Source organism: Calidris pugnax, unplaced genomic scaffold (genome assembly GCF_001431845.1).
Source record: "Calidris pugnax isolate Ruff unplaced genomic scaffold, ASM143184v1 scaffold127, whole genome shotgun sequence".
NCBI classification, from domain to species: Eukaryota; Metazoa; Chordata; class Aves; order Charadriiformes; family Scolopacidae; genus Calidris; species Calidris pugnax.
Window position 1 is genome coordinate 2,882,565 of NW_015090883.1, and position 25,802 is coordinate 2,908,366.

General features: G+C 41.9%; 2 protein-coding genes across 4 annotated transcripts in view; one reads left to right on the forward strand and one right to left on the reverse strand.

The window, feature by feature from the left end:
* Nucleotides 1-488: 488 nt before the first annotated feature.
* ZC3H14 (zinc finger CCCH-type containing 14) lies at nt 489-24,650 on the reverse strand. 3 transcript variants are annotated; one of them, XM_014947031.1, is made up of 17 exons: nt 24,552-24,650; nt 23,614-23,656; nt 20,297-20,411; nt 16,225-16,265; nt 15,678-15,873; nt 14,724-14,892; nt 12,471-12,631; nt 11,308-11,408; nt 10,101-10,256; nt 8,877-8,951; nt 8,301-8,457; nt 6,546-6,769; nt 4,151-4,271; nt 3,198-3,334; nt 2,146-2,240; nt 1,296-1,402; nt 489-777 (listed from the first exon to the last, which is right to left on the reverse strand). In XM_014947031.1, the coding sequence occupies exons 1-17, from the start codon at nt 24,585-24,587 to the stop codon at nt 771-773; spliced, it is 1,941 nt and encodes a 646-aa protein (XP_014802517.1). In that variant the 5' UTR covers nt 24,588-24,650; the 3' UTR covers nt 489-770. The 3 variants fall into 3 exon arrangements, with proteins under 3 accessions (XP_014802517.1, XP_014802516.1, XP_014802515.1); XM_014947030.1 differs by having other exon boundaries at nt 14,718-14,892; XM_014947029.1 differs by having other exon boundaries at nt 14,472-14,892; nt 24,552-24,589.
* A 166-nt stretch (nt 24,651-24,816) lies between these two features.
* The window catches only part of PTPN21 (protein tyrosine phosphatase, non-receptor type 21), a 48,068-nt gene continuing 47,082 nt past the window's right edge, over nt 24,817-25,802 (forward strand). Inside the window, exons 1-2 of the mRNA XM_014947032.1 lie at nt 24,817-25,143; nt 25,412-25,594. The gene's annotated coding sequence lies outside the window, so the exon portion shown is untranslated. The remainder of the gene's footprint in view (nt 25,144-25,411; nt 25,595-25,802) is intronic.

Consider the following 25,802-nt stretch of genomic DNA (forward strand, 5'->3'; position numbering starts at 1 on the left):
TCATTATTATAATCCCGCTTAAAAATATTTATGGTCACCTTCCTGGGATTATTTTTTGCAGCGTAAATCACAGAACGGTCTCAAAGGAGGTGATTACAGAAAACGTCCAGCCCTTGGGCACTGGGGGAAGGAGGAGTCTTCAGAAATGGGTCCGAGCGGTACTTTCTGCCTCCCTGCTACAAACAGAGACAGCTCAAACCAGTTCTTGGCAAGTGAAGTGGTATTTCATTTTGTAGACTTTTTAAATGGAGCACAATACCTTTGTTTAATTGTTATTATGAAGCATTTTTGTTCCTTTTGTCTTCTTTTTTTTTTTTCTCCTGTTTGAGAAAGCAGCATCAGAGGTACAACGACTATTACAGCAGCTCCAAACATTTTCCAAACTAAAACAGTATTTCCAGTATGATCCAAACGCAGGAATAATCTTTCTAGGACCTTCTGATGATCCACTTCCTTCTCCAAAAACATAACCCCAAGAGAACACCGAATGTGCTTTGAAAGTCTTTAATGGAATTTAAAGTAAAACTTTTCTTACACAGACAATTTTTTTCTTTTTCTTACAGCGTAAAAAAAATGTAAAATTGCTTAAACTTACAAACTTGGAAAATTAGAGACATTTCAAGTAGGCAATCAAACCTCAGTTTATGAAAACGATGTATATTAAAAGTTCAAAATGCATGGATTTTTGTAACATCCTGTGCCCCTGGTGGCTCATCCTCCTTCCTGTGACTGTCCCGAGGGGCAGAGCTCAGGCCCAGGGTGACTCTCGATCATTCGCTGCGGGGGGAAGAGAAAAACAATCCAGGTCAGTAACATTTCCCCCCCGGGGCTGTAAAGGGGGTTTCAGAACCCATTTGCCTCCTGCCCCTGATCAACACTTGAGGGAGGGAAAGGCTCACCTGATTGGAGTGTCTTTAAGACACGCAAATGTAAGAAATATTGAATATTGAAACATTGAAGATGGCTTGGGCACAAGATAAAAGACCAGTAAAGAAAAGCCAATGTTGGTTTTTCAGCTTTATTCAAATAAACCTCAGTAAACACAACGTGCCTGGGTCAGGCTCCCAGTGACTCTGCCAGCCCCTGGTTGTCCAGCGTTGCGTCACATTAGTTAATGTTTCTGCTACAAAACTAAACCAGTACAGAGTTCTCTCTAAAAGAACGGCACCTTTCTTCACCCAACCTTCCTTGTCCATCACACACACAGTACTCCCGGGAGTAAAATTACACCCGTGACATGAGTCACAAAATAAATACAACCCAAACTTTAAAAGATGAAGTGAAAAGCATCTCACCTGGTCTGAGCCCGGGTCCATTTGAGGGCGTGGCGAGGGGGCACGGCGATCGTTGGGTGGTAGAAAGTGCAGTCTGGCCTCGTACACTGGGTGTTGAACCTACAGTGCTGCAAGGGAGAGCGCGTCAGAAGAGGCTACTGGGAGCCTCATCACCTCAACAAGCTACATTTGTATTAATTATTACAGGTAAGAACTATAATTAGTTTGTATTAGTGTTACAATGTATCTGAATCAACATCTGCATAGATCAGTGCAATCAGTTCAACCCAACGACAGAAGGAAATCCTTCTCCAAAAGCATGGATGATGAATTAGATGCCCCAAACCTGCCACCACACCAGGGTTTAGAGGGTTCAGCTTCCACTGCTGCGTGGGCAGACGCTTGGAGCAGGACACAGCACTGGCTGAAGGGCAGAGGAAAAGCCCCAGCAGCTGGCTGATAACATCTAGGAACAGAGTCCTGCATTTCAGCATGGGTAGGGCTCAGGAAAGCACTAAACTTTTGGAACTTTTGGTTTGTTTTCATCCGTAGACCAGTTTGAGCAACCAGATCTACTGGGAGGTGTCCCTGCCCACGGCAGAGGGGTCGGAACTGGATGATCTTTAAGGTCCCTTCCAACTCTAACCATTATGTGATTCTGAACTTACTGGCATAAGAACATGCAGGGACACAATCCCAAAAAATAAATAGAAGTATCTAAGTTACAAACTCCTGTACTTTCTGAGCTAAAGTTAGAATGTGAAAATTAAAAGCAGAAAGCGTGAAATGGTAGTGACACTTCCCAACCCAAAGTAACACATTTCAAGTATCTTTCTGGAAAGGAAGGGAAGAGACAGGAGACAATTCTTACTTTTGGGTGGTAAAAAGGACATTCCATTTTCTTACAAGCAGGAAAAAACTTGCAGAGCGGACTACTGGAGGAGAGAGACGGTGTGGGCAGGGGTGCTGGGAGTGGAAAAGAACAGAACAGGAGGTCAGTCTGCATCACAAGGAACTGCTCTTTTAATACAGTTCCCCACAAAATATATCAATCCCGCAATAAATACAGGGAAGCCTATCACAGGCCACCACGTGGCTCTCATCCTGGGGCAGAACAGGAGCATCAGGTAATCATTAGTCTGGGTTCTCCACAGGAGGTGCCCTGGTCACAGCAACCCTCCCAGCAAATCAAGCAGAGAAATTCCGATGCTCCGTGTGGGCACAGCCAGTCAGAGGCTGGAAAGGGCAGGAGCACCTTCCAGGAACACAGAGGAGCTGCTGGAAGTGACACAGGAGATGGGCACATCGTACTCTGCCTTCTGGCAAAGTGACAGCACCGCACCGCGCCAGGGCTGAGGGGCCAAACCACTTCCCAAAATGGTGGCTGGAGCAGAATAAAGGTCCCCCAACCTGGGCAGCGTCCCAAGGCTCGGGAATACCAACCCCCAATCCAAACACAGCCACGGCCTTCACCCGGCAGCCTCACCTCTGAAAGTCAGCTCATGGGTGCACAAAATTAACTCCTACAGTGTCATTAAAGGAAAAAAATGTTCACACAAAGACAGAAACCTCTGTTTTCAATTTGTCCCCCAAACTCTTGGTACAAAGTGTATCCAATTTAAGGAAGAAAACTGAGTATCAGTGCCCTGCTGGCCAGTCCCTGCAGAAAAAGGCACTATTTGTGCAAGTCACCACTTGGGCCTCACACAGGACTCTTGCGTAAAAGCATTAAGAGATATTTCCAAAACAGTTTTTGCAGTGACACTGTATTACTCTTCTTCATCTAGCATTAAGAACTGAAATAAAATTAAGTCAAATCGAGCAAAAAGTAATTTTTTCACCACTGTCACTTTCTCCTTCCGCAAAATACCATTTTCCCTTCAACACTTTCCTTTAAAGCTCAGAAAAACAAGCGGCGCTCACCTGGTTTAGGAGAGGGATGGGGGGTTCGTCGACTGGCGTGGGTGTAGGGACAGTCTGGCTTAGTGCACTTGGCATCGTATTTACAGTTGGGATGGATGAACAGGCATTTATCAGCAAATTTGCAGTTAGGAAAAACTCTGAGGGAAAAGAAATGGAATCATAAGGCCGTTGTCAGAGCAGAATCCCCCGGCAGCTGTTGTGCACGAAAGGCAGAATTATCAGGGAAAGCCAGAGGTGCAACAGGGCTGGGACACGTGTGCTGGGGACCTGCCAAGCAAGGACAGGGGGTGTCGGGGACCAGCTGGACACAAAAACATCTGCATTCATCTTCCTGGGGTGAAATACTGCAGTAAGTAACTGAACCACCTCCCACTCGTTTAGTAACGAGCTAATTCCCTAAGTAACACCATTCATTCACTGAAGAGAAAGTTCTCTTTAATTTAGTTATGTCGGATTTGAAAGGAAAATTCAAATGTGTGAGTAAATGAAGGCACCCAGTCTGGTAACATCTCAAAACAGAATGTGGTTTCCTAGACCATTGCTGCCTGTGGAAGGGAAGCCAAAGGCACAGAGCGCATTCAAGATTTAGCCTTTGCTTTCAAATAAATTTAAAAAAAAATAAAATCCCTGCATTACTATGTAATGGTACACTACCACGTTCAGAAGAATTCTGGCAGCCGGCAGAAGAGTGCCTGGTATTTTCAGAAGACACCAATTCCCACCTCTCTAAGCAGCACAGAACCACCAGCCCGTCTGTAAACGAAGCTTTCTTCCTCATGATCCCAGCTGTGCATTTACACATTCAAAACATCACTGTGATCTGACACGTGGGAGATGGGAGGAAACCAGAAGAAAGGACAGTGATGCCCCCCTCACAGGCTTCCTAACACAGAAGGGAAAGCTGTGGCACGGCAATAAAGCCCCCAGTAAGGTGCTGGGCTGTCAGTACTCACTTGCAAGGCAGCGTGGGGTGATGGAACACACACTCGTCCCCGTTCTTGCAGGCAGGCCAGTACTTGCAGCGCTCAAGCACCTTCTCCTGCTTCTGCAGCACATTCAACTCTTCCATCTCCACTGGGAAGGAACAAAAAAAAGAAAAAAAAAAAGTAAAAAAGCCGGAACCTTTATGATTCTATATGCAATTTTGCATTAACATAATTGAAATTCAGAGTATTTCCCATTCTCTCTCTTTCTAACCCAATTCTTGATAAGCCTCTAGTCAAAAAGTCATGAGAGTAAAAATTTATGCACAAGCATACAATTTGAAAAAAAATTCTACAACTACAAAAAGACAAAAGTCATAATACTGGGCTGACAGCTGCCTTTAGGTGACAAAAGATCAAAGCTGTACTGTTTGCAAGCAAAATAAATTAATTTTCTTCACAAATCTAAACTGAGGTGCGAAAGTCAAACAGACCACATCTTGATCAGACAAGACAAGGATTCTTCAACTGAACCTTAGGTACGACCTTTCTGCTGAGCCACATGTTAAGTAAGAGCTGGGCTTCCCTTCTCTAAGATTTTTTTGGCTCTAGAAAATTATTTCAAGAAATAAAGTTTAAAAAAAAAAGCCTCCACCTCAGCTTTTACACCAAATCAGGTATGATGCATGGGGACACACACCGTAAAAGAACCACTTCCATGTAATTTGCTCAGACAGACACCACATTCACGGATAAAGTTAAAAAAACAGCCCCCACCTCAGTTTTCACACCAAATCAGGTATGATGCATGGGACACACACTGTAAAAGAACCACTTCTTTGTAATTTGCTCAGACAGACACCACATTCACTTCAGTTATTGGAACCCAGACTGCAATCCAAAAAGTATTTTAAGAAATTCCAGGCTTTATGTGTGGTGTTTCTGCAGCCAGGGAGACTGAAAGGACATGGACCTAAAAGATCTTTCACTTTTCTCCCATGAGTCTCTCATAACTGCATTGACTTTACAGCTAGAACCATGAAACTTAAGAGTTCTCTGTAGAGATTCAAATAATAGTATTTGTTTAGTTCAGAAAATTTGGATGCACTGCTACTTTATGAAAATAAAGGTCTTTATTTTCCTAAGAAAACTAAAAAATATAAAAAATTACTCCAAGCAAGACATTAAGGCAAGTATTCAACAGGTCTATGACAAAACAGTAGTCTCTATATTTTTCCATCGCTGTGTCACCATTTGAAATGATTCAAACATACACTTCAGCAAGTGATTTCCCATGTTACTCAAAAGGCATCCTGACCAGACAAACCCTCAAGTGAAATCATACACTGTTTAATTGCTCTTTTCAGAGATTCTAGCAACTGGACCCTCCCAACACCTTATCTTTAACAGGCTCGTTTTGATATCACAAATCTAGACAGAAACATTAATAGCACACTTCAGTTATTGGGACCCAGACTGCAATCCAAAAAGTATTTTAAGAAATTCCAGGCTTTATGTGTGGTGTTTCTGCAGCCAGGGAGACTGAAAGGACATGGACCTAAAAGATCTTTCACTTTTCTCCCATGAGTCTCTCATAACTGCATTGACTTTACAGCTAGAACCATGAAACTTAAGAGTTCTCTGTAGAGATTCAAATAATAGTATTTGTTTAGTTCAGAAAATTTGGATGCACTGCTACTTTATGAAAATAAAGGTCTTTATTTTCCTAAGAAAACTAAAAAATATAAAAAATTACTCCAAGCAAGACATTAAGGCAAGTATTCAACAGGTCTATGACAAAACAGTAGTCTCTATATTTTTCCATCGCTGTGTCACCATTTGAAATGATTCAAACATACACTTCAGCAAGTGATTTCCCATGTTACTCAAAAGGCATCCTGACCAGACAAACCCTCAAGTGAAATCATACACTGTTTAATTGCTCTTTTCAGAGATTCTAGCAACTGGACCCTCCCAACACCTTATCTTTAACAGGCTCGTTTTGATATCACAAATCTAGACAGAAACATTAATAGCACTGGATATATTTCTTTTAAAGTTCAAGGCACAGCAAAACATTCGCTGTAAAAGTCTCCTGCCCATCAGCACGGGGACAAATGATAACAAGTCACCCAGAAGTGCAGATTTCTGGCAATGAAGACAAACTACATTTTCAGAAGAAAAAACCCCAATTTTACCAATACCAAGATGTGCAGAGAATTACTGACGTGCTGCGTTGCTCCAGTTTACCGAGCTAAAGGCTTCTAAAAATCTGGCCCCACTGAAATATCACATCTCATTTGCCTAAAGGATGTTGTAGTTGGAAGTATAAACGCTTTGAATTCTTCAGAATGATGCACCCCAGAGCTCTGCCCACAACCAAACCAGCAGGTGAGGGTTAGAACCTGTTGGGAAGGGGAATTACCGTCACAGCTCTCCAGCTGCCTGGTCACAATCTGCATCTGCTGCGCCCGAAGGCCTTTCAGTCCTTTGCCCACACACAGATTTTGGGCAATTGGCTTTAATCCTTCAGCCAAACACAGATCCTCCTCCTCTTGATCAGAAAGGTATCCTGGCGGGCTGGGGACACCGTCCAGCGTCACGATGAACTTGGGACTGGCAGGTTTCTCCGGCTGCGCGAGCTGGTCTCTGTCAAACGAAGAAATGTAGTAAAAATGGATTTTCTGACTGGAGAGGTTTGAGTAAAAACGAGCTGCACCAGGAACGAGAAGCTGTACGAGCTGATCTGTGGAGAGTCAGGCAGTAACAAACCTGCTTTTAACACTACTATCGTGGCCTCCAATTAACAGTTTGCCTTCTCGCCTCCCTGAAGCACTAATAAGAAATACAGCGTTCGCTGGCGTTCAGCAGGGAATTTGGCAGGTGCACTGCAGTTTGTTGTGCTCAACAGATAAATCTGAAAGCTCATTTACAGACACAGTTAAATAAAGTGATTAATCTTTTGAGGAATTTACAGTTTTGAGAAAAAAAAAGTGAGGGTAAATACCATTCTTGTAATCACGAATCTTTTAACACATGAAACAGGTGTCTCCTCCAAAATATCTATCCTGTGTCTGATGGGGGCAAAAGAGGGAGTATAAAAACATGTATGTTTTTATATGTTTTCTCCAGTCTTCTGCTGTCCCACCCATTTCACCCGAGGGATCTCCCAAACTGCATGCGATTCTAAACATCTGGAAAGGCACCATGGAGTTCTCAACTTTGGCAAACAGTGATGGTATAAACTTCACTTCTCCAGAAAATCAGGCTAAAACCAACTACAGCGTAAAATGCCTTTAAGAAGAGGGAAAACCAGCACATGAAGAACACGTAAAAATGTACCACTCTCCTGCAGCACAGTCACAGTTTTCAACTGTGACATTGAGAGGTCATCCTTTTGGGTTTGTTTCCTCATTGTTGGTTTCATTTTTAATTAACACAGGCTGTTCAAAGCCACACGGAAAGGAAGCATGAACAGTTTCTCAAACACAGCAGCCCACTGGGATGAAGTAGATCACACCCTCCCCAGTGGTGTTTAACTCTCAACGGGTAAGATACATAAAAGTATTTGGCAGCAGGAACTATCAGGCCTTTAAGAAGTGAGGAAAACAACCAGTGCGCTGCCCGTCGCTCCTCTGGAGACATGGAAATGTACCCACAGCACATCATTTGAAGCTGTCATGGCCTTTAAACTTCTTTTGGCCAAACTCACCCATAAGGAGCATTAAATCATTTGTCCCACAGGCCACTTGTTTGGTGGCTTGTGGGTATTGAGCTTCCTGCAGGCAGAACGTGCTGTTCTGTCTCCAGCACCGAGAGCTCAGGATCCACCATTCTCCATACTGCCTTAAAAGACATTTCTTTACAAATGTGATCTCAGGACAAAGCAGCCATAAAACAAAAGGGCAATTTAAGCAACATTATTACTAAACTAAGATTTCAGAACTCAGAATGACAAAAAAGACAAGCTACAGTTGACCATGGGAATTACTTTCCAGCCAGAAGGAATTCTGGGAGGTTTTTTGCCTGTTTTTTCTTTCTCTGCTATATATATCAGTCCTTTTTCCATGATTTGGCACATCCTGGCTGGACTGACAAGCACAAGTATAACTGAAGGATTCATCTAAACCTCAAACAAGCATTCTGACTGATAAAAGTCCTAAAAGAATTAACTTCTTACCGCGTCTGTATTAGACGGCCTGAGAGTACCCGCACGGCCTCCGGGCCCCTCTTCCCCAACTGCTGGTTCTGTGGCACCATTTCCTCTGATAATTTGGGCTTCTTCAGGATAAACGACCTCGTGTCTGTGTGGACCATCGATTCTGCATCATAGTAATCTGAAATGGGAGAAAAACTACGTAAGGTTGTAGTCATCGTCTTAACTTCTAGCATATTTTTAAATAGCAATTTAAATGGTCTACCAGCTAATTTTATTTTGGTTTCATTTCTTACTAGTAGCTTCCAGAAAACATTTTTATTTCCTCGCTAATTCCACAGAAGTGGATCAACAGGAGCCACAGGCCACATTAGGCCACACCAGGGAACCGTGTTACTGGAATGGCTGTGCTGAAACAATACTGACGGGGTCAACACACCCCCCACATCTCTCAGACTTTGAACACCTACTGATATAACACTTCTATTCCTCAGAGATGTAGAAACTAGAAAATACTAGAAATCAGTAAAAAGAAGTTCTGTTTTAACATTCACTGACCAGTAGTGTTCAATTTGAAAATAAAAGCTCACAAGACTTAACCTTGAGTCACTTGCAAGGGATCTTCAATCACAGGATCAATCTGCAGCCGAGAAGAGAGCTCCTTTTGTTCAGCTCCTAAAAAAAACAGTAATTAGAAGCACATTTTACTGCATGTCAAAACAAAACTATAGATTAAAGAACTGAAGCACAGACTTCTAATTCTTTTGATAAAAAACACCAACACACATCTCCAATCTCATTGTTATGAGCCCCTTTCTCATTGTTTCAGGAATAGGAACAAGTTTTCTCCAGCCAGACAGGACAGCCAAATTTTAATAATGAAAGACTCCAGTCTCTCCTATTATCATTGCTCAGCATGAACTATGGGTATGGCAACTTACAAAGGCCAAGTTCTTCCTCCTTATTTGTAGAGATGTTGACTATTCAGAGAACACACAGAGGAAAGCAGCGAACTACAAGGGACTACTTTATGGTCTTCTTAAAAGAGGTGAAACAAATCAGAGTAGCACTGTTCTACATTTGACTTAAGCTTTGAAAAAAATTATTTTGCTTCCTAAGCAAGTTGTCATTTCCATTTCAATGTCAAAGGGCAAAAATATTTAGCATAAATATTTCTGTATATTAATTCAAAGACTGATAAAGCTGCTTCTTACATACTTTACAGATACAATTTCAACTATTTTGTTAGCAGAAAGATTCAAAATATATCTATGTGATAAGTAAGAGACTGAAAAAAGTTTTTTTTAATAATGAATGTTTACCATTCCTTAAAAACCACCGTGAGTTGATGTAACAAAGATCTTACTCAAACCAAATTTTACTCAACAGTCTAAGTATGTCAACGCTTAGCAAGAGTAAAGAAATAATCTTGTAACACTTCATATGCTGCAAAAGTATTCCAAATGTAGAGTATCTTAACTCTCCCACCTGAAGCTTTGTGACAGAAATACTCCTACAAGATAGTAAGGAAAAAAAATTGCAAAGGATGGGGAAAGATTACCCCACTACAAAGGGATACATTTGCTTATGCAAAATGACTCCTCAGTGATATGCCAGAATGCTCTATCACCTCCTCTGTGTGTATGTGTCTGATGGTGCCTGTGTGCACAGAGCCAGGTTTTAGAAAGTTGCTTGGGTTTCAGGGCATTTCCACGTGCAACTTTTGATGCTGACTTAAAAATTAAAATGATTTCTTTTCTCCGCACAGCCTGTTGTAAAACGACATCCCCTGGTATAAATTTTTGAAGAATATTATCAGATGACCTTGAATTCCTTCAACTGTCTGCTCCTTTGGCTCTTCTACTTGAAGTTGAGAACTCAGGGCAGGCAATCTGTTTTGCACGTGGATTACTTCTAACTGAGATTCTTCTGGGCTAATTCGAGTTCGTGGTGCAACCGGAACAGTCTGTTTCTGTGGAACTTTAAAGAACCAATAGGAAATCATTTACACACAACCCAATCACACAACAGTACTGGTTTTAGATATGGTGCTAAAATAACTCTAAATTAAATTCCTACACACACAAAAATCCCAAGCATCTGTCTCCACAAAAAGCTTCTGTAGCTACCTGTAATATTCTTAGTGTGAAAACACACTCGTGCATGTGCATAGAGCACTCTGAGAGGCATCTCAGAACGGCCACTTGTGAGACAAAACAGCATGAGAAGCCTTAGAATGACATCAGCAAAGCATTCATCCACTTTTACATGTAATTAATTTGGTACTTTCTTATGTTTTAACAAATTTTGTAAATACGTTAACGTAAAAGGAAGATACACATTTCCCACAGTGAAAACCTACACAGTTTGCAGGTTTTGAGAGAGAGAGTGGGCAAGAGATTTTGGATAGCTTTGCTCCAGTGTCATAAAAGCCATGATTTAGGTAGTTTAGTGAATGCTCCTTCCCTGGGAATGCACAATAATTCCTGCTGAGAACACTGTGTTTATTAACACCCAATTAAATGAAAGCACACGAGATAAAGCTGGATTTGCCCTTCCCCAGCAGCAGCCTCTCCCAGCTAAGAGAACTGAACGCCTACACACAGGCAACTGCTCAGGTGCTGCATCGACTGCAAGTCAGTACCTAAACCCACTGCCCTAACACTGCAGCCTCACCATTTAAAGAGAATATAAACTGAAATATCATCCCTGTGTCCTATATGGCTCTATGCTGTAGGCAACCATCGACTTCACAACACTTCTCACACTTCCGTATTGTATCAATACCCTCCACAGACTTACTACCTCAATTAGTGTATTTTAAGTAACTCTTTCCTCCCATGTTTATAATTCATAATTCATCACTGAAGATCAATGTAATGTTCAAAGGACATGGAAAATCCCGTACAAGTATCACTGACATGCACATTTAACATTCTGTTTTATCTCTAATTGCTATCTTTAGCTTGGATTTATAAAACAGGGCTTGGAAATATTATAGCTTAGCACAAACAAAAATAATGCTATTTACCAGTAGAATAATTAGTTGTTTTTGTAACTGATTCCTGTGCTTCAGAGATTGCCTTCAGTATTAAATTCTTATTGGCCTGTTTTGAAGGTGGCAACGAAGGCCTAAAGGAGATAAACAAAAAAATAAATATTAATTGTACATGAATTACATCACCAAGTGTATCCATGTTAAACACAGATATTTCAACAGGTTAATGCAGTTATGTGTAAAACTGATAGAAATCATCAGCTAAAATTGCTTTATCCATATTTTTTTCAGCTTGGTAATCTATTCTCTGAGTGGATGAGGATCCACAAAATGTTCTCAAAAATGGAAGCCCAGAGGTATTTCACCTCTTGGCAGAAGCTGCCATAAACCCATGCTGCATCTGAAAGGACAAACTCTGCCATCAATTTCCTCCCACTTCTGCCCCTCACGTGTCTGTTACCGTGTTTGCGTTGGCACTAGCAGACTGAAACTCTGTCAAAAACATACTAGTTGTAAAAAAAGCTTTCTCTTTGTCTTTAAACATCCATGAACAATGAAGAAGTTTAAATCAGATAAATTCAGTAACATGGACTAGCTTAAACTATCTTAAACAAGCTGGCAGTAGATCAATAGAACCATCTCTTCCCTGCTTTAAATGTTCTTCATTCTACTGTTGAAAATCAGGTACAGAGTACTGATGTAATTTGACTGATACCTCACATTCAGAATTAGGGAGCAGGAAAAAACAAGGAAAGATCTCTCAAGTCTTTTGAAAAGTTGAAAGGACCTTAAAGAACAAGTGATAATCATTCTGAAAACTATTCCCAAAATACAACCAAAGCCATTAAAAGTCCTGGAAAATGATTTTACCACATTAAATATCTGGTCTGAAATGTGCCAACATTAATGTTCTTTTCCTACTAAAGTTTTCCCCAAATAGTTTTAAGATTTCACGTTCTGTTGCAGTTTATGCACAATATCAAAAACAGGTTTCAAAATCAGAGGAAAAAGCAGGTTGTAAACAGACATCTCACCCACAGAGTTCTGAGGGTGTACAAAACCCATAAAAATAGCTTACTGGATTTTGTCTGTTAATTTTCAAAACTGCAAACGGTTTTCCCCAACTTCCACTTTCAAAGCTGTCGTTCATTATATTAATTCTGGAAACCACACAGAATCAATGAGATCTTAAGTACCTTCTTTCTGGTTTTGCAGGTACGGACACGCTGCTGGAGATGCCTCCTGTTCGTGATCCATAGTCTTCCTCCTCCTCCTCATCTTCCCCATCATTACAGAACTTTTTCACTTTGACTACTGAGCTTACAACAGGCAACCGTCTCTTCCGGGAGCCTTCTTCCTACAACAGAGCAGCCAAAATACTTAATTTAGCATGAAATGTATTAATAAGCCAGCAAATAAACTATTGCAATTCTCCCTATAGCCAGAAGATGGAGAACTTCCACGCAAGTTGCATGAGTCTAGGACTCCTGGACTGTTTGCAGAAACAAGTGACAGCACTAGTGAATATGAAAATCAGATATGTACCTTGTTAATTGTAAATAACTTTAAGAAAAGGAGAAAAAAAAAGCCTAAAGTACGGACAGTTTATCCAACATCTATGGACAAAGCAGGGCTTTCCAGAGAAATTCATACTACCCTTTGAGATGCATCTGCTGAAAGTCTGATAGAGAAAAGTGAAATCAGTAAGAATGACTTTCTCCTCTGCATCGAATCTAATTTCGGATTAGCATAAGGATGAATTTCTAGCAAACTGAGGGATTCCAAGGGACGCTATGAGCCACGCAGGGCCAGGATGGCCCAGGTCAGGCAGTGCAAGGTCCCTGTTCTGACACAGCCCCTCACCACCACCACAGCACACAGCAGTGACAAATTTCAACGCCAGGCTGTGTGCAAGCACAGGAGAGAGCACACGTCAGTAATTCCTGTGGGGACCATCACTCAGCACTGAACTGCACAGGAGCACAAGCAGCATCTGGATGCCAGGTCTGTACACAGTAACCTTTACATCCTGGATCCTCCAAGCTGAAATATTCTAAGGGATGGACCTGGACTACACAGATGCTGAGGATTCATACAGTAAAAAACTCAATACCTGATTTTAAAGATAAAACCTCTCAAAGCATAAGAACTTGTCTATGAGAAGGCAGAATACAGCAAAGGTCCACAGTTCTAAGAAACAATCCTGAAATAGCCCTCTTCTGGATATTACTCATGAAAAAGCAACGGAAGAAAATTATCAGAAGACCTTTTCCTAGCATCTCCAAGGAGAGGTGTGATTGTCATTCACCAATGACTGATCTACCACCTTAAACAAACTACTATATTCTATTTCTCACTTCCCTATCTTAAAAAACAAAGATATCAGCACTTATCTTTGTAAAGCATTCTAGATTTCTGTTCCTTTATACAGAACTAAGGAAGCAGCAGCAAAGCAGAGAACTGTATCAGCAGTAACAACACAGGTGAACTTGCAATACAAGGTATGCAAAATTCCTGCTTCATTACAACACCAGCACCCAAAACAACCTTCATTCCTCTCACCAAGGGCTCAACTAATTCATATGGATAGTCTTAAAACTATCAGCTGGGACTCTCACCCTGCCTAGCTCAGTCTGGCCTCTGAAGCACGTGGGGCAGCAATCACCTTTCAGTTTGTCCTTGTACAACACCCACCACAAAGAGTTCTTAAATGCTATGGTTCTAAATACTATAACAATAATACTCCTAATAACCAACATATCCGGCCTTTAGAGACTAATGTATATCTCTAGTGTAAGTCTGAATGAACAGCATCCCCAAAATACTCATTTACAGAACTGTGTAAAGCTGGAAATTTACACAGCACTTACAGAAGACCATGGTCTTCCAATGATCTCAAGATCAAAATTATTATTTGTGATTGATCGCGTGCATCACTGCATCACAACAACATGCTAACCTATTAGCCCAACTAAACATGGCATGGAGATGTACAAGCCAATTCATTCTGAGATGCAGCAACCTGTCAGGTGATGACGTTAAACTATGCAATCTCTTCTCGTCAGTGGACCCAAAGAATGGGTATCACTGACCAAAGTTCTTCCATTTGTGAAAGGTCGAGGTTTTACTGGAAGTGTACAGAGGAACCTTGGTTCCTTGCAAATGTGAAACATTCCAACAGTTTAGATCGTACCAACCTCACTGCCTACTTTATCGGCACTAAGTTTGGAGGTGGGTCTGTAACTTTCTGCTAAGCTGCCAAATGCTTCTGGATTGCACAGCTGGCCTGTTTCCAAAGACCTGTAGCTTTGTGTGTCTAACTGCCGGCTCCCCTGCAAGGTGCCCTGTTGTGACAATCTGTGCACATGCACATGGCCATCTGCACTCCTGCTAGCTGGTGGTCGGTAAAGTTCAGCGGAAGGACGAGAAGAACCATAAGTTACAGTTACAATAGGTTTCTTCCTTGACAAAGGATTCTCCTGCACGAAGTTTAGGTCTTCGTCGATTAGATCGTCTGGCTCAGGTTTAATGTCAATTACAGCTTCAGAAGGTGACAGTTCCCTCAAAGGCTTGACTGTAGATGTTAAGCGGGACGTAGAACCATCTTCACAAGACTGCCTGGTAAAATAAGAAATTGCCAACTATTAACTCATCTGCAAATAAAGTTCTGGAAAACCAGAACTGTCTTTTAAACAAAGTCAGCAGGGAAGAATCATGAAGGTATTGTTGTTTATACAAATCCAACATACTGATCTCTATTTTCACTTTGGTTACAGAATCACAGAATCTTAGTGGTTGGAAGGGACCTCCGAGATCATCGAGTCCAACCACAAAAAAACAAAAACAAAACCAAAAACCACCCACAAACAAACAAAAAAACCACCACAACCACCACAAGAACAACAAACCCAAAACCACCACCCACCAACCAAACCCCACATCCACAGCCCCACAGACTACAGCCCTCCACAAACTAATAATCTTGGGCACTAGAGCATGCCCTGAAGAGCCACGTCTACCCGTTTCTTAAATACCTCCAGGGATGGTGACTCCACCACTCCTCCACTCGAGGTGAGGCCTCACCGGTGCCCAGTACAGAGGCACGATGACTTCTCTACTCCTGCTGGCCATGCTATTCCTGATACAGGCCAGGATGCCATTGGCCCTCTTGGCCACCTGCTGGCTCATGTTCAGCTGGCTGTTAATTAATCTACACCCATCTGTTGCTTAAAGAAATGGAACTGAATGCCTGATTTAATGTTTTTTATGCAACAAATTGTAGCAATGCTTTACTCTTCAAAACTACTTTGACCTTTCCAAGTGTCTGTGCTCTTCAAAACGGCTACTAGTGTCACACAACTATGAATGTGGACTGTGTGTTAGTGAGTAAGCAGCAGCCGTACCGAGAAGCAGCGTTCCTCTGCTCCTGGGAGCTTGTTGAAACTCTCGAATCATTTCTTTCTGTCCGTGTGCTGGAAACTGCCAGAGGTGGCAGGGTGTCCTCACGCCTCCTCTCATCACTCACGCAGGAGCTGCTTTTGCTGGAGGGGAGGCTGCTCTCAAAGATATTAGATTCTGAAGATTTCACACTAGTTGGTTCTGTGGAGACAGGCACCTTTTATTTTTATATCACAGCACAGCAATACAAATTTTGCAGTAAATATAGCTAAGAAACTGCAAACAAGACATCAGGCAGATCTGAAAACACAACACGCTGATAGCTGTTTCAGCTGAAAACATCAGCAAGAAACACCCAGAAATAATTTCTGGAGTCAGATATAAATTCTGTGTCTCAAAATATAAAGCAATTTTCTAAAGAGTCAGGTCTCAAAAGACCATATAAATTGAAAATTAACAAAAGAGTCAGCTAAGATCTTTCTTCAAACTCATTAGACTCACAACACAGAAAAGATAAACCTACTTTCACTCAAAACTAATTTTCTTACTTACCAGTAGTCACAGATCGCAGCTTATCCAAAACACCGTGGAGCCTGAAATAGGGGACAGGGAAGGAAGCAAAAAAGGAGAAATAAAAGAACTTTAACTTATATTCAGAATAATCATCTTTCAGAAACAAACTGCCTATCCCCTCCTATAACGAGCACCTCATTTATCTAAGACTTTCCATCAACTGCTATATGTTTAACATCAAAAGGGAGGCTTTAAGTATCTTGCCTCCAGAGAGTCTTCATACATGCAGGTAGCGTATTCACCACATCATCTACTTTTGGCATTTAGTTGGTTTATATCATTAAAGCCAGTACTTTCCACTCTTTCACTAGTCAATGGTATGTGTTAAATGTCTTCAAAAGGAGTGATTCAAAAAACCTAACTATAGCTGAAAATTTTACTTCATATACAAGACTTTAATTACACAGCAGAGTTAAATATAGTTCTAAATACCTAAACAATATACAATTCACAGCTTTTAAATTCTAAATACAAACCTAAACAATATACAATTCACAGCTTTTAACATACTCAGGATTTTTTCCGCATGCTTTTTATATACCAACAATATTCTTTGAGACACGGTGGTGAGCAAAAACATTTCAGCAAGGTACCAAATTTGCCCTTTGCCTGTGAAAAAGGGCAATCTCCATCACTTAGACTGAGCATTAGAAAGGAGCTGAGGAACAAAAACATATGGAAAACTGGGAAAAGTAAGACTGCATGTGAGTATAAGAAAGGCTTGCACTCACCTCCTTATGAGTTTTCACTAGAATGCTCTTAAAATCTTCGTCAACTGAGCTCTGCTGATGGCTATCAGCTTTCACACTGACCTCCAGATAACTGTGACCTGACACTTGGTTTAGAGCAAGAAGTGTTGGCCAAGCAGCAGGAGTGCCAGCTCTGCCACAGAGCTGCTGTGACACTTTGCCAGCTGACCCTGAATTACCAGCTACAGAAACAAACCAAGGAAGGCAGACCTTGTCCAGTATTGTATTTAGCCAGAGACCCAACCTTTAAGAATGTAAACATTCTGGGTTTCCTTCAGAAGAAATAAAAGCATATAAACCTTCCAACTACGATGCTATTTAACTTTTTTCCACCAGTCCTCTTAGAGCTTATTGCATAGGTTTTGTCTTGTCTTCTTTTCCATCATTCTTTTACTAAGACCTACCTTGTTACCTGATAAAGCACTCTGACATTGAATTTGTACTTATAAACAAAGGTTGATAGTGAACTGAGATTAAAAGCCTCATCACATTTGGAATTTAAGCAGTTGTCAAAACCAGCAGGAGATATAATATCTACATAAAGTCGATATCCAGTTCTAAATATATCTATATAAAAAATAATCGATCTCTCTTCCCTGCTGAAATACGCTTTCTCTACATTGCTATTATTCTTTTTAATTAAATTTTAGTTTTGTTTACAAAGCTACAGAAGTGTTTGTTGCTACATATTATTGTTATTTCTTATAGTATATCAGGAGTCAGTCAAGACCCCAGGAGTGGAGTTACCCCTAACTTGTAAACCTCACTAATTTGTCCAACTGATTCCCAAAACTGTGAGAGAAACAACTGCAAAACTGACTGCTACTGTGAACCCCAAAAGCTTACCTGGAGCTGGCTGCAAGAGGGAACAAAGAACATAAATGCCTGTGTACTTTTTTAAAAAGGAGTGCATGCTTCATTGTGCTCCTTTCTTATTTTTTTGACAAATGTCAGGAAAAAATTTAAAACTTCGAAAGCAAACTCAAATTCTATCCATACAAGTAACTCTGTCACATGGAAATCCATCAGTTTAAACAGTTAATAGAGTGAAGTGTAATAGCTGGAACTCATTTTCACTTTTTGTCAATGTTCATTGGTTTGTAACACATCCAACTTCTAAAATGTTTCTCTCTGCTATTTAATAGCACGGAAGCTCTTAACCAAATAAAGGGGAATTTGACTAATCACACAGAAGAAATACTGGAAGTGAATGTAACCAGTCAGTATGAAAATTTCAAAGGAAGCAAACTGAAAAAGCAAGAAAAAAAAAAGGAGTATTTCTCTAATCTATACAAAACAAAATAATGCTCCTTAAACTATATTAGGTTAGAAAAGTAGTATTTCTCTAATCTATACAAAACAAAATAATGCTCCTTAAAACTATATTAGGTTAGAGACTCAGAAATAAGATTAACTTGAAAAAAAACATACAACTTTGAAAGCAAGAGGAGTCTCTGGAGTGAAATATCTGTTTGGGTACTCTGAAACATGGAGTTAATTAAAGGTTTATACTCCAAGTCAAATTCAGTATTAGAAAATGCATGGGAAATATAATGGCTAAGTCTGTTATGCAGCAAAGCATCATTTTCATCCACAATGTCAGGAATTTTGAAAAGAGTTCACCTATTGCTAATTTCTCCTGCTCACAATAATTCTGGGGTTCTACTTTTGTTTTGTAGAGCTGGGTGGTGGCAATAAATAAATAGTCTGAGAGGTGGGAATACGTAAGCATTTGGTGCTAAGCCTTGTCAGAGACACTATGCAGGATCAGATCCACTGCCCATCTGTCCTCATACAGCAATTCCCAGGCACAACTGCAATGTGAAGCACTATTAGCACAAAGCAAAGAAGTTTATCTTTGAAGAACTGTTTTACATATAACTGCACTGAATCACAGAATGGTTTGGGTTGGAAGAGATCTTAAAGATCATGGAGTTCCAAAACCCCTGCCCTGGGCAGGGACACCTCCCACCAGACCAGGTTGCTCAAAAGCCCCATCCAGCCTGGCCTTGAACACCTCCAGGGATGGGGCATCCACAACTTCTCTGGGCAACCTGTTCCAGTGTCTCACCACCCTCACAAATAATTTCCTAATATCTAATCTGAATCTACCCTCTTTCAGTTAAGACCATTACCCCTCGTCCTATCACTACACTCCCTGATAGTCCCTCCCCATCCTTCCTGTAGGCCCACTTTAAGTACTGAAGGCTGCCGTAAGGTCTCCTCAGAGTCTTTTCCAGGCAGAAGAACCACAACTCTCTCAGTCTGTCTTCACAGAAGAGGTGCTCCAGCCCTTTGATCATCTTCATGGTCTTCCTCTGGACTCACTCCAACAGGTCCACTTCTTGTGCTAAGAACTCCACAGCCAGACACAGTACTCCAGGTGGGGTCTCATGAGAGCCGAGTAGAGGGACAGAATCACCTCCCTCGACCTGCTGGCCACACTTCTTTTGATGCAGCCCAGGATGCAGCTGGCTTTCAGGGCTGCAACTGTATATTGTCGGGTCATGTTGAGGCTCTCCTCAACCAACACTCCCAAGTCCTTCTCCTCAGGACTGCTCTCGATCCATTCTCTACCCAGCCTGCATTTGTGCTTGGAATTGCCATGACCCACGTGCTGGACCTTGTACTTGGCCTGGTTGAACTTCATGAGGTTCGCACAGGCCCATTTCTCAAGCCTGTCCAGGTCCCTCTGGATGGCATTTCATTCCTCCAGTGTGTCAACTGCACCACACAGCTTGGTGTCATCGGCAAACTTGCTGAGGGTGCATTCGATCCCGCTGTCCACGTCCCCAAAAAAGATGTTAAACAGCACCAGTCCCAGTACTAACCCCTGAGAAATACCACTCACCACTGGTCTCCACTTGGACATTGAGCATCCAGCCAATTCCTCATTCACTAAGTGGTCCACCCATTGAATCCATATCCCTCCAATTTAGCGACAAGTGTGGAACAGTGTGAAAGCTCTCATGCTCACAGTCTTCTTTGCAGGAATAATTTTTTTAAGTCAATATACAGCCCTCACTTACCTGAGCATTTCACACTTCATTCAGAAATCCGAGTGGACTTATGAGCAAACAAAGAACAGAAGCGCTCCAGTCCTCTGCCACTTAACTACCACTGCAATAGCCTGACTATTGACACACTAAAAATAACTTACTTATTAGACCTCCACAGTAAAAGTTTTGATTAATGTAAATTCCACACTGGGAAGATAATAACTTCTTAAATTCTCAGGTTTCACTTATAAAGAGCAGTCCTGATTATTGGTAAGAGGTGTGAGAAGTAGTTTTCAAACGTACCAGACAGTAAACCTGACAGTATTGTTTCCAAGGAAAAGGGAAAGGTCTTCTGTCATCTGCTCCTGACTCTTCTTATTGGCCACCATAACCATAATATAATCAGGGAGCTCTTCATCTAATAGAAAGAGAAATATGTTGTTTTAAAGTACATTAAATCATGAAAGACATAACAGACATCCTTAAACATGTAAGCAAATTTTTTTCCCCAGTTTTACTACAAAGACTCTGCAGGCAGAGAATTAGGTAAGCAAATTAACAAGACTTCCATTTCCTCTGAGGTTCAAGACAAGTTTCAGCTAAAAATGAGAAATAAAAGATCATCCATTTCACAAGAGCATAAGCTGAAGATAAGATCAAAGTATTTAAAAAGTGAATAAATAACACACAAAAAGAACAAAACAAAAGAAAGCCACTCTGCTGCCTATATCCTTTTACATGAACACTGAAAACCGTCTACAATTTTCATCACTTCAAATATTGCCAAATATAGCACCATATCCTTGTCAAATTTCCTTTAGCTACAAATATCAAACTGATAAATATCCCTTTCTGATTTGTGCATTAAACAAATCAAAAAACCCCAACACCAAACAGCAACCCCGAGAGCCTGATTCTCCAACTCCCTATGGTATGCAATTTCCTACACAGATGAGAAATCCCTGCCCTTGCTGGTTTGCTCACACAGGGTACCCCTACTCATCAGAAGGGCTCAGAAGGTGCCCAGAATGGGACAATCAATTAAGGGTTTGGGGAGTTTGGTATTCAGCTTTTTGCTTTGGCCTAGCTCTGGTCTACTCTGAAGGACCGAATGGTGCAGCTGTGGCTCGAGGGCATTAGATACGCTTCTTGAGCACACATTTCAATTTAGTTTAATCAAACACCTCATGCTCTCAATAGCACTCCATCACACAAACATAACCATAGAAAGTGAAGGTGCTTGGGAAATCCACTTCACATTGTGAATTTGAACCAAGGCACCAATATAGCTGTACTCATTTCATCAAGTCTATACATAACATTAAAAAAAACCACCCAAAATTAAAAATTGCAAATAGAAATCAAAATATAAAATCAAAGGAATTGCCTTTCTTCTGTGTTCTGTGTCTCTTTATGTACCTGGTAAATAATTCATCTGTACCCTAGACCACAGCACTAACACGCACACATTGCGCCCGCACTCCACTGTCACTATTCAAACAGCCCAATGGAACACATTCCCAGTCTAAATCCTAACTTTTTGGTTTCTTGCCTTTTTTTTTCCCCCCAATGCAACCCACAAGTTGCCCAACATGGATACATACCCAGAACTTCTAATGCATTTTATTTTTTGGCCAAGCTACTTTTAAACCTGTTCAGCTTCTCAGGTGGTTCAACGTATAATAAAGTAAAGAAGAAGATATTTTATATCTTCTATATAGATCAAAACATAAGTTAGCACAATTACCTGTAACAGTATGAAGGAAAGAAAGAAACAACTGTTTCTTTCAGCAACTGTGTTGGCTTATGCCAACTTAAATTTTATGCAAAACTGCAGCCTTTTGAAAATTTTGAGACTTGATGAATATTTAACTACATTTATTTTGCTTAACAGATACAAATTTTTCCCTTGTAGGTTCTACACAACAAATAAGTTTCAACACGTCTTGTTGTAGAAAACTTTCCAAAAGAAAAGAACTAGCAGTTACAGAAAGAAACAAAAACCTGGTTCTTGCTCACAGAGTCTAGAATGATGGAGAACCTATTTTTACCAGTTAGCAAAAAGAAGAAAGTTTTTGAAAAACATTACTCGAAAAGTTGTCCAAAATACTCTAGTCAAGAAAAGAAACCTGAGAAAATGATAGAAATTTGGAAAGAGTAATTCAAAAACAAAAAAGGGGCCAAGGGAAGTCGGACTTGGCGATAAAGAATAGAGAGTTATTTAAAGTTCAGAAAGTGACTGAGAATGAAGTGCAGACACTGTATGCTGATCTTGGGAACTACCTCCTGAATACAGGAGGCAGAAAGAAAAGAAAAACAAAGAAAACTCAGCCATAGCTAGAATCAAAGATTACTAGTATTCTATCAACATCTTTGTACTAAGAGATAAGAAAGAATAATTTTTTATTTTTTTTTTTCAGGAATGCAGGACAAGGACTGAGAAACTGAAACCTGGAATGATAGTAAAAAACCAAGAACAAGTTACTGAAAAAGACAACTTTTGAGATGGTGAAAAAAAGACATCCTTAGAATGAAAAAATTCTAAACACAGTTTCTTGGTACCTGCTGAGTTCAGAACGTAACTCCCTTCTATAGAGCCAATACATTTTAATTCCATAAACACAATCTCCCCCCCTTTAAATAGGAAATTAGATGAATTCAAGATCAAACTACAAACTTTGAACTTAGTCTTGCAACTCAAGGGATCTCAAAACTATGCCCTTAATTCCTTTCCTTCACCTGAAATCCAAGAAATATCACAGACAACAACAAAGCAGTTGCAGGACTGAGGTATTCTGCTTCCAACAGAACACTCTTAAGTTATCGACTTCTACTGCTGTAAAAAACAGCTGCTCTTAAGTGCAATAGCCATTCAATCCTGGATTCAGGAAAAAAAAAAAGAAAAAAAGTAAACCAGACATTCACACTGCTTCTATCTCCTCACAATCCAAAATAAAAATCTCACCCTGCCTCTAAGATTCAGTTAAATCTGTTCCACCAACGCTACCTTAATGTAGCACTTAGTTTTCCCCTTAACAGTCAAGCTCTTACATTTTGCAGATTTGTCCTACATAATGTTCCTGACATGGCCTTTCCACCTCCCAAAACAGCCAGCCCATCTCTGTCTTAAAGTAATATCCTTTCTCCAACTTCTGCCAAACATCTTACCCTGAATTCCAAACTCTGCTGAAAAGATGCCTATGAAACACTGACTCCACCTGAGTGGTCACAGATAACTGCTCCTATATTTGCAAGGATCTTGCTTTATATAATATTTCTCCTTGTGCTTCAAAGAAACTTCCTTAAATATTCACAGACACATCATTTTTTGTTTGTATTTCTTTCAAATCTCTTGCCACCATTCCTCTTTGAAAGGGGAGACTTAGCCTTCTTGGTTATTTCCTTTCAGTTGTCCACATACTGCCTCTTATGCATAGACTATACATATTTTGTGAAGTTAAGTCCTTTTCTTTCATACTAGTCCAAAACTTCAGATAGTTCATCTCATGTTTAACGCAGTGAGACAAGTAATAATAAGTAAATATGCTGTTCCATTAACTAGCTGGTTGTTTCCTAACAACAACAAACCTAAAGATTGCTAAACACGTGATAAAACTTACCAACATAAGCCCCCAGCTCCTGCAACTTTCCTTTTATAGCACCCTAAAAAAATAATGAAACAGCATTTAAGGGATGGAGCAACAAAGTATTTCTAACTGCAAAACGGTGGAAGGTTTTGCACAGTTTTTCTCATTAAGTAAAGATACTGGTTACTTTTCCTGTTCTCTATTGTTCATGATATAAATGTTCTAACAGTGAGGGTCTGAGAGCAGAATAGCATGAACTGTCAGGAATCTCACAGTCTCTACCATATTTCCTCTATTTTTTCCAGTTTCTGGTGCTACCAGACCACCTCCAAGTCCCAGCTGACTTTTTTTAAGCAGTGACAGCTCGGGCTCATGAGGTGCAAGGAATACGAACCCAAGGTGGTTTAATTAAAGGTCATTCCCGACTCAGCAAGAAAATAAAACAAACACCTGCCAGGATTTTCAAGCCGTGGCTGCTGAGGGGGAGCAGCTGAGGGGACTTGACGGTACCGGGGGCTCACACCAGCCCGCCCGGCCACGGCTGCTCCCTCTTCCCGGGCAGCCCCCGGTGCCGGGCCTGCCCCCCCGGCGGGACACCGCAGGGCGACAACTCCAGCTCCGGGGCAGAGGCGGCAGCCGCCTCCCCGGGTACGGCAGGACCCCGGCTCTGCTTCCCAAAACAACGGCTCTCCTGCTCATCACCCGCCCCGCGGAGCCCCGGGGCCGAAGGCCGCCCGCTGCCGGGTGCTCCCGGTAACCCCGGCCCCGCTGGGGGTTCACCCCCCCGCTTCCTTCCCCCGGCGGAAGGGGGCTCGGCGGTGCGGGGCCCGCACAGCCCCGGACACCTTGGCGTCTGACGGGAGGCCGGAGGGAAGCCGGCGCCTCAGCCATCAGCCGGGCCTGCCTCCCCACAGCGGGGTCAGGCCCTTGCCACGGGTGGAGAGGGAGCGCCCCGGCTGCTTCTCTCTCACCCGGATCTTGCGGCTGATCTCGGTGCCGATCTCCATGGTGGTGGTGGCGCCGCCCCGGTCCCTTCCCGCCGCGCCGTGCCCCCTCTCCCCTCCCACCGCGGCCTCCCGGTTCCCTTCCCGCCGCAGGCCGCGCCGCCTCTGGAGCGGCCGAAACCGGCAGTGCGAGGCCTCCGCCTGCGGCGCCCCCTGCCGGCCGGCGGCGCTCCCTCCGCGCCGCCCCCTCCCCGGCCGGCGGGCCCCGCCTGCCGCGCAGCGGGCACAGGCCGCAGGTGGCCCGCTCGCCCCCTGAGCCGGTGGCCGCGGGGAGAAGGGGGAACGGATCCCCGCCCGGGCCGCCCCTCGCCGCAAACCGCTGCTGAGCCCCCGGCTGCGGCCCGTGCTGCTGGGCGAGTACGGGGCGGCCACAACCGCCTCGGGAGTCTGGCCCTAGAGTAAAGGAGAAAAACGTATCTTTTTAGTGTATTTCTAAACAGTTGTGTTTCATCTACGCTTAATTAGGCAAGTGGCACATTCAGCTGGTTTTTAAGTTACCTCTTTCTTCATTCCTGGTTTTTATAAAGCTGGTTTATAAAGTGCTGCCACATGGCTTGGGGTAAGTATGGAGTGTCCTAAGACTTAGGTGGGAGGTTATTTTAATATTGGTTCTCTTCCTTAAAAAGTACAAAAAACCGAAGATTTAAATATCTGTTTGTTAAAAAACCAAATCCATTATGGTATAGGAATACACAAAGCGTCAAAGTAGTTTTTGATGCCGTGCTACAGCTATGCTATAAAAGCATTTTACTACGACATTTCAGTTGTGTGACCTCACGTTAGACTGATAAGGCTTAAAAGAACATGTTTTTTTTTCCCTTCCAAAGAGTTGCCGCATCTCCTGGCCTTACTGCTGCCCGGGGGCGGCGGCAGAGGGAGGAAGGACTCGGTGGAAGTGGTGTTTGAGCCACACCATTCATCTTCTCACCAGCGTCCCAGCTTGGCTTCAGCTGATTTCAGAGCAGTGACACCACAGCAAGCACAGCCCACGGATAAAGGCTCTTCCACAGGTAATGCCACGGGGTAAAATAAACTCCAGGCATTGTAGTTAGCAGCTGGATTAATCTCTTCCTGCATCACTGCTCCTAATATAAACCAAGCACCATCCAGAGATAGCCTGGACTAATTATTGCTAATGATCTGAGCTGTTTGCCTGCCTATACTTATAATACACTGCAGTTACAGTGAGATATGGCTAGTAATAGATTGGTTTAATTA

Excerpts from the sequence above, each read along its gene's own strand:
- ZC3H14 (XM_014947029.1), bottom strand. The coding sequence starts at position 24,587 with ATGGAGATCGGCACCGAGATCAGCCGCAAGATCCGG. Across the intron at positions 23,657-24,551 it reads AGATCAGCCGCAAGATCCGG|GGTGCTATAAAAGGAAAGTT; the intron begins GTGAGAGAGAAG and ends TTATTTTTTTAG. Across the intron at positions 20,412-23,613 it reads GGAGCTGGGGGCTTATGTTG|ATGAAGAGCTCCCTGATTAT; the intron begins GTAAGTTTTATC and ends TCTTTCTATTAG.